The sequence below is a fragment of the Kryptolebias marmoratus genome, linkage group LG14 (assembly GCF_001649575.2).
Source record: "Kryptolebias marmoratus isolate JLee-2015 linkage group LG14, ASM164957v2, whole genome shotgun sequence".
NCBI classification, from domain to species: Eukaryota; Metazoa; Chordata; class Actinopteri; order Cyprinodontiformes; family Rivulidae; genus Kryptolebias; species Kryptolebias marmoratus.
Window position 1 is genome coordinate 23,417,005 of NC_051443.1, and position 9,039 is coordinate 23,426,043.

General features: G+C 41.5%; 1 protein-coding gene across 1 annotated transcript; it reads left to right on the plus strand.

Annotated features, from left to right (window-relative positions):
* Positions 1–1,886: 1,886 nt before the first annotated feature.
* adra1ab (adrenoceptor alpha 1Ab) lies at positions 1,887–8,947 on the plus strand. Its single transcript, XM_017425489.3, has 2 exons — positions 1,887–3,116; positions 7,434–8,947. Exons 1-2 carry the CDS (start codon positions 2,177–2,179, stop codon positions 7,844–7,846), a joined length of 1,353 nt encoding a protein of 450 aa, XP_017280978.1. The 5' UTR covers positions 1,887–2,176; the 3' UTR covers positions 7,847–8,947.
* The last annotated feature ends 92 nt before the right edge of the window (positions 8,948–9,039 follow it).

The following is a 9,039-nucleotide window of genomic DNA, read 5'->3' on the forward strand; positions in this document are numbered from 1 at the left end:
CATGGTTGAGGGATATTTGTACCTTTTATTCTGACCTGGGAGACGAATTGAGGTCAGATCATTTGAAGTAAGGTTCAAAATTACGACCGATTATATCTTACCTGTTAGCTTTGAACAACCTCAGTTTGGAGAAACAGAGTTTAGCTCTGACCGAACTGAGAAGCTAACGGCTAGCTAGTCTAAATGTGGATCGCTGTTGTTTTAAAACAACTTAAATCTTGACTTTCACCTTTACATCTCATTTAGTTTCACATTACACTGTTATTTACTTGGATATCTACCGTTTTCTCTTTTAGAACTTACACTTTCATTATTTATAACAGAACAATTACACAGCCATACATGGTACAAAATATAGGTGTTGACAGTATGAAGTTTTCCATAAAATAAACATCTTAGCATGGTCTCTTACGACCTCAGCGTCACATCTGTGGGCTCATCATCACACAGCTCTAAGATAAGGATACACTTTGGGAGGGATAGCAAAACTCCATATGTCTAAGGACAAACCTGTTGGACTTATTTACATCAAAAGAGCTTCTGCAGGCCCCCAACGCAGGCTAAAAGTCGTTTTTTTAAGTCTTAATGAGTAAGTTATCTTTTCCATTTTATACAGTTCCCTCACTTTTTGAACCCATGAGTCATAGGAAGGTGGTTCCAATTGCATCCACCTGATTGTAACACATTTCAGGGCTGCTGTAAGGAGTATATTTAGCAGATATACTTTAGCCCGTTCTTGGATACCAGCTGGCTTAATACCAAGTAACGCAACTGCAACATCTTTTGGTATAGTTACCTGAAAGATATGGTTTATAGCACTATACACCTCATCCCAAAAGCTTTGGAGTTTAGGGCATGACCAAAAAATGTGTGTATGATTGGCGACCGCTGCGCCACAGTTTCTCCAGCACAAGCTTGGTACATTAGGATCCATCTTAGCGACTACATCTGGTGTTCTGAAATATCTGCTAATAATTTTCCATTTATATTCCCACCACGTATTTGAGTTTGTAACCCGATGTGCCTCGGTCCAGCCTCCCTCCCATGTTTCGTCAGAAATTATTTTGGCCGTCTCTGCCTCCCATCTTTGTTTTAACCAAGCGAGTTTGTTAAGGTTCATTGACAGAAATATACTATATAACTTTGTTATTAATTTTTTATCCCCACCCCCTTTTCTGGAAATGGATTAGGAGATTTTCTATTGGTGTGGGGTTTAGTACTCTTTCCCAGTCCCTGTGTGCTGACAAAAAAGAACGCAACTGTATCTACAGTTTTTAATAAACGCAATTAGCTTCAGCAGCTAGCAGGGTGCAAAATCACAAATTCTTGCTCCAAAAGTCCAACAAGGGAACACCCATAAACCAGATCCTTCTGTTCTGAACAAAGAAAGGAGGCGGAGATGCATCCATCTTTAAACTGTTGATAAATCACATGGAGACACCAAAAACCAGACATGTGGTGCAAAAAACAAAAAGCAGAAAATCCAAATCTTTTGAAATATTCGGAACAGTGTGGATGGGTTGATTACCTTTCCATAAAACCCCGCTTCAGAAGATTAATTTAAACTTAAATCAGATTAATATTGAGGTATTTTATAGGTGTCAGGTTGAAGAGCCTACACTGTTAGTGGATGAAAAGGAAATTGCAAGTGCTCCATATTTCACCCCTGTTTGCTATGCAGCATCGCTAATGAAGTAAGAAGATTGCCAAGTGATATTTTTACCTTTTAATCCGAGCTGGGAGATGTATTTAATATGTTCCGTCAGTTTGTTTCTTTGCGGACGAGAAGAAAAGCAATTAAGGAGTGAAGAGCCTGCTTTATAAAAACCTGCCATCACGAATTTGTTGTTAAATATATTTTCTTTGTTATCTTGTTTTGCAGATTTATCACTGTGAGACCTTTCAGGGTGAACAAAGAAGACATCTTGAATTGTTCAGTGATTAAATCGTGATATGTTTTCATTAAGAATTTCAGACTCGCTAAGACAAATTGCTGCGGCGTCACGGCTGTCAAAAATATGACATTCAGCCAAGGAACCCGGACAACATGATCTATGGATTGTTGGCGAAGGCTGTTGCATCTGTAAAATGAAGCCGAAGAGTAGCTTATCCGGCTGGGAAAGCTTTTACTCTCTACACTGGATGGAGCAGAAAACAGGAGGAGCTGCAGATCTTAATGAATAGATTCACCCAGGAGTTTACGATGGTTCCTGCTGAGAACATCAGTGCGTTTTCTCCAGCAGATTTCTGCCCAAACTGCAGCTCCTCCACCCAGGCAGAAGTAGATGTCGCCAAGGCGGTGGTTTTAGGGGTCGTGCTGGTGGTGTTTGTAGTGTTCGGCGTCCTCGGCAACATCCTGGTCATCCTGTCTGTGTTGTTCCATCGCCAGTGGCGCTCTGTGACTCATTACTTCATCGCCAACTTGGCAGCTGCAGACCTGCTGCTCAGCTCCGCCGTCCTGCCCTTCTCTGCCACCTCTGAAGCTCTGGGCAGGTGGGTGTTCGGACGCTCCTTCTGCAACGTCTGGGCCGCCCTGGACGTCCTCTGCTGCACCGCCTCCATCCTAAGCCTGTGTGTGATTTCCATCGACCGCTACCTGGCTGTCAGCTACCCTCTGAGGTATCCGGCCATAGCTACCGGGCGGCGAGGCCTGACCGCGGTGGCAGCTCTCTGGGGAGTCTCGGCAGCAATATCCGTGGGCCCTTTGTTTGGCTGGAAGGAGCCAGACCCAGAAGATGAGACCGTGTGTCGAATCACAGAGGAGCCGGGCTACGCTTTGTTCTCAGCCTTAGGGTCGTTCTACATACCCCTGGCCATCATCCTGGCCATGTACTGCCGCGTGTACACTGTGGCGAGGAGGGAGACCAAAACCCTCAGGGAGAGCAGGAAAGGCGAGGAGGTGGAGATGGAGGGGGTGATGCTGAGGATACACAGAGGGAATTCTGCTCAGGCGGAGAAACAGGAGGAGGAAAAGATGGTGGTGAACAAACGGCCCTCGTTCCACCTGCTGAAGATGCTGAAGATTTCAGGAGAGGAAAAAGCTGCCAAGACTCTGGGCATCGTGGTTGGGTGCTTCGTTTTGTGCTGGCTCCCTTTTTTTCTGGTTTTACCCATTGGTAGGTACCTCCTGAACCCTCTGCACCAAACCCAGCAAAACCTCAATTTATTGAGTTTAATTAGGAGAAAATTTGAACAACTGTTTCCAAATGCAAAAATAAACCACCATCCATTCCTGGCTTCGAAGTAAATCGTTCAGAATATTCTTTTTAATTAAAGCTAGTTAATTAACTGCAGATTAAATTATTTAAAACCCAAAGAGTTTAAGCAAGAACAAAGTCAACTCAAGATGGCCACTACAGTTAAAAGTCATTAACAAAAACATAAATGGCTATAACTCACTCAGTTTTACAGATGTTGTGTTAAACATTGGTGGGGTTGTAGCTGAGAGTCGACAACAAAACGTGCTACAAGGGCTACTTATTGCACAAGATATTTACTTTAAACTTTAACAATAACTGTTACAGTCAACCCTATTGTTCTGTTAGCAAAAAATCTCATGAATCACTGGGAAGATTCTGAGGAAATATTCAAAAAGTATTCATTGGATGTGCATCTACAGCTGATTAACTTATGGAGTCAATCCAGTTCAAGTCCTAACCCTTTTTATTGCCTTCTAATACGTTTCATTTTATGATTTAAGAATCTAAAACGTCATACTTGAAGTTTCAAAGAATGCCAATGGTTCTAAACAGAAGCATCCTAATGAGGATGACGGAGAAAGTTAAGGCCAACGTTTTGCTCTTTTCTGAAGTGATAACTGTTAGTGCGCCAACATCACTGTCGAGTTTGTTTACAGGAGCTGCAGACTTGAAAGCTCCAACCAGGAGGAGTAATTAAAGCTCTGCTTTCCGAGGCCAGTCAAAGGTTAAAAGCGGCTTCCAAGAGCACAATTTATTATCGCTGATGAGTTATGCAGAAGAAACCGGATATGTCACCCGCATCTTTGTTTGGCTTCGAGAGAGATTCTTGCACTGTTGTGCGACGATTTTGCCTCTGACAAAATAAAAAAACAAAACCAACTCACAGGGACTCTCAAACTGCACGCCTAAAATGTTAGTGAGCGATTGATTTTTTGAAAATAATGAATTCTAAGAATTTAAAAGCGCATTCAAGATTATTTTGTTAGTTATTGTAGAATAAAATGTCTGCACCTGCTTCAAAACAGTTCTCTACAAACAGGCAGTAAGAAGATAAAATAAACACTTTCACTCTCACACACACGTTACTAAAAATAAAAAAAAAATCTAATGATTTATAAAATGTGTCAATATTTTATAGGGGCAGGTGCAAAGGTACATAGAAAAGTTTATTAAAAGGAGCATTTTGTTGTTCTAGCTGAACTGTTAAGCTTTATGGAAACAAAAAATTGGAAGTTCAGGAAAAGATAAAAGCTCATAAAACTTGCATCTTACTGGACCGCGGCTGTTGGTCACGAGCTGCAGGAGGCAGGCGTGCCAGTCTTCGTTCCAGAAGTCCACTCCAGTAGATGAAGCTGTGGACGTAGGGGCGGCCCACCAACGTGGATACGAAGTGGGTGGAGGTGGGCAACAAAATAATGTCCACGGCCCTGCAAAGAAAAATAAGCAATGATTTTTAAAAACTGCAAACACGCAATTCAACGAGACTGCAGCAGAAGATCTGAGCAATTTTCCAGCAATACTTGAGTCACCAACTAGTGCAGTGAGATTCTATCTTAAAGCAGCTGTTTTCAGCTTCAAGGTAATTATTTATAATTTAATATACCCTGTCAAAAAAAGTGGTAGAAGTAATGGGGCGAGGACAAAAACTAAATCACTCTAAATCAGGGGTGGCCAATCCTGGCCCTGGAGGGCCACCATCCTGCATGTTTTACTTGTTCCTCTGCTCCAACACACCTGGTTTGAATCAATGGGTGATTAACAGGCTTCTGCAGAACAAGAAGAGGTGATTTAACCACTGAACCAGGTGTGTTGGAGCAGAGAAACAAGGAAAACCTGCAGGACGGTGGCCCTCGAGGACCAGGATTGGAGACCATGGCTCTAAATCTTTGGTTTTAAAGAAACTCTTGTGGCTCAAGTGTAACAAGTGACTGTTGGAGTCTCTTATCACTGAAACAATTACTAAAGATAGTTTGGTTCATCAAACCGTAACCCCATCAAATTTTAAATTTGTCCCCATAAATCCAGAAAATTTAAAACCATTTTCAACAAGAGATGAAGGAATTGTGGATTTTTAAAGTTTTGCGTGCAGCAGCATGCACGATGCAGCCTGATCTGCCATAAGTGACTGTTTTCATGCTCGAAGAGAAACATGCAAACTCTATACAGAGCTGTAATGCAAGTAAGTACTTCGGCTGCATTTATTGAGGCTTGAGTCTTTGCACAGTGTTGTTAATTAAAATGTTTTGCTCTGTGAACATCAGGCAGGATTTTTCTCCTTGACACATCTGACTCTGTAGTGTCTCTGCAAAGACATGAAAAAAATTCAATTATAAGCAACCAAATAGAACAAACAAAACTGCAGAATGGGCTTCCACTGTGGAATGAACCAAACTATTGCTCCCTCATACGAAAGCCATTATAGATAACAAGCATGAAGCTTAATGGACTGTAATGCCAGGAGGCATCCGGTCGCCACGACTCCCACGGCAGACAGTCAGAGAAGGATAGTTGTGCATTCCAATTCAGGCGGACCTTCACGGCTCACGGCTCAGCGCTCATTCAAACACCGAGGAGATGATGAGCAGAGATTCTCTGACCGGTGGTTTGAAAAAAACCAGAGAATCTCTGGTTTATGTCTCAAACTCTTCGGATAAAAAGCCCGCTTTGTGCTAAAACACATGTTGACAACCGACCTTTCAGTGCAGCAGCATATAAAGCTACTGTGGACTATTGCTTCGAGAAGGAAATTGAGTGTTTAAAACCAATAAAAAATGTCTTTTTTGGTCATAAAGCTTGTTATATCTGCTTGCTGTAAAAGCACTTGACAGATTTACTGTACATGGTAGAAATTCAGAAGAACATCATTGAAAAAACATCTAATGTTGCCCCTTTTAGGAACAACTTAACCACCTTATCATTTTGTGCAAATATAACCATATAAATCTGTGAAAATATATCTTTCTGGTTTAACAAACATTTTGAACAATTTAACATTTTTACATCTAATTAAACAGGAAACAATAAGTAATTTTACTGCTTCACTGCCATCAGTTTTCCACCAAATATTTACTAAAACTTCTATGGTTTTCTAAGCCTGTCGGCTGCAGCTGTTGGTGACTCGGAGACATAAACTGCGACACCGGGGCAACATTTCTGCCTAACTTCTTGCTTAAATATGTCTGAATTGAGGTAAATGTCCAGGTCTAAAAACCACATTTCATTCTTGAAAAATGAGTCTAAATTTGTCCCATTTCAAAAGTGCAGTCGGGCAGATTAAGGCCACAAACGTGATGTGGGAGTGAAATGAGCCAAGATGGGCAACAAAGTGATGTGCACAGCTAAGAATATGGTTCCGCAAGCTGTCGCCACAAAAATAAGCCACGAGCTGGCCGCAGTTTGCCGATTGCTCGGTCAGAAATCAGTGAGACTGCAACTGCAGCAGTCGCGGTGAGATACTGATGCTGTAAGAATTCATTTAAGAAAAAACAAAGTGACCTGATCTATGCAACTGTCTGAGGCTAAAATGATGCAGAGGAAAAACCCACAACATAATCTTCACTTAAAATGACTCAAAGTTTAGGTCTCAGTTTTTAAAACTGGTGGGAATTTGCTCTTCAATGTTCTCCTTTTTCTCCAATTTTTGTGATTGCTGAAATCAATTAACTGTGGCGGCCATCTTGAATTGGGTTATCTGCAAAAGTCAACCAGTTGTGAAGTGAAGGGAAATGTATTTATGTAGCACTTTTCAGCAACAAGGCGATCCAAAGTGCTTTACAACACAGAAACAACAACAGAATCAATAACAGAAATAAAAAACATCAATCAGGTAATTTTAGCTAATAGTAAGTTTGGTATAACTATAACAGGTAATTTGAGTAAACTAACAAACATGTATACACTTTCCTCTAAGAGGAACCATTTAAAAATATCAAGAATACTAATCAAAAAGCAATTACAGAAATAAAAACATCAGTCAAGTAACTCTAGCTAATAGCAAGATTGGTATAACTATGACAGGTAGATGTCCTGTGATTACTTTGAGAGCCTCGTTAAAATCTGTTGAGTGGCTCGTGAGATATTTTGCTAACAGGCACAGGCAGTGACGTGATCGCACACCTTTCAATGCGGACAAATAAGTATTCTTTGTGAAACTGCAATATTATACGTTTGTTCCAACAATCATTGCTGGATTTTTCTGGTTCATTCCTGTTCTTCTCCGTCCGTCTTTTCCAGGGTCTATTTTTCCTTCCTGTAAGCCGTCTGAAACCATCTTCAAGATAACCTTCTGGTTGGGTTACCTGAACAGCTGCATCAATCCGATTATCTACCCGTGCTTCAGTCAGGAGTTCAAAAGAGCCTTCCACAACATGCTGCGTGGGCACTGCCTGAGGACCGGGATTCCCGCTGCCAAACAAGGACCCGTCAGCGCTCCTTCCTCCAGCCTGGGCTCAACCTCCAACGCACCCGTTACCTCGGTCCAAAGCCAGATGGCTGCTTCTCCGTGGGCTTGCTGCAGGATGCTGTCGACCTCATCATCATCCTGGTGTCTCTCATCGAGGCGGCCTTCAGCACCACAGACCCCCTCCACAAATGGGTCAGCTAAGATCTTGCGGCTGTCTCTTGGCATTTCAGGAGAGGCCGTTTAATTGGCTTCTTGAGAATTCTGGGCATTCGGTCTTATTTTCAGCCTCCGCTGTGAGACAATTACGTGCAACTCCTGGGTGAGCATATTCCTGAAATGCAGAAAATCGAGAGGAAAAATTACTTGCTTTCATAAATTGGGAATATGCCTGCTCAGCCAGAAACTTTTGGACTTGTGTTGCTGGGATTGGTGAAAAAGTTCCGGCCAAATGCTCCTTTTGTGAGACAAAGCACATCATCAGAGCTTGACAAGGAATAAAGAGAAAGCAATCCATTTCAAATGAAATTGTAGAAAAACCACAGGAGACGTGATTTCATTAAACATTAGTGGTATTTCTGCAGTTTGCACCAAAGCCCTTCAGGGCAGGATATTAAAACACTGTGGGGGTAATTAGTATTCACTGATAGCTCTGAGAAACCTGATGTAGGTGTGTGTGAGCATTTTCTGTGTGACCTCTGTTCTGATAAAGAAACATGCAAAAATACTGTAAGTGAAAGAAAATGTCCGAAATAGATTTCTTTATGGAACCATGGAGGCTTGAAAAGCACTGCTGCTTGTTTTAAAGACTTTACCAAAGCTTTGATGAATCAGCTTTTTTGTGTTTTACATCATTTGTGATGTCAAATAAATGAAGTCCTGATGATGGAATGCTGTTTGTAACCACTGCTGTGAGGGGCTTCACAGTTGTGTTCTCCCCCCCAGGCAAACACTCTGCAGAGTTTTGCTTATTAAAAACCAAAAATCAGCGAGAAACACCAACATTGCTGATGCTCGCGCTCAATAACAATAACAATGCATGAACAGGTTTTAAACACCAGCTGTTAGATGTGATTTCTCATTTGTAAATCTAACCCACTCATCAATCAGTTCTTATTTCCAGGATCCCTGAGTCACTTCGCTACTGTAAATCCACAAGCAGCGCATTATCAGATTTCAGGAACAAACTGCCCAATGAGCGAGCCACAGAGTCAACTTGGGAGCTGGGAAGGCGGCAGCGAAAATGAGAAATAAATTTTGTCTTTAAAACCATAAACTGATCTCAGATCAGATCAATGTTTTTATTTAGAGTTTGTTTTAACATCAAGAAGTCGAGGCTGACGAGATTGTTAGTCTTGATTTGCTCGCTAGCTTTCTTATTTAGTTTAAGAACAAACTTGGTCCATTTTCAGCAACAAGAGCAAAAAACAACATTTAGAC

Excerpts from the sequence above, each read along its gene's own strand:
- adra1ab (XM_017425489.3), top strand. The coding sequence starts at position 2,177 with ATGAATAGATTCACCCAGGAGTTTACGATGGTTCCTGCTGAGAACATC. Across the intron at positions 3,117-7,433 it reads TTTTCTGGTTTTACCCATTG|GGTCTATTTTTCCTTCCTGT; the intron begins GTAGGTACCTCC and ends CGTCTTTTCCAG.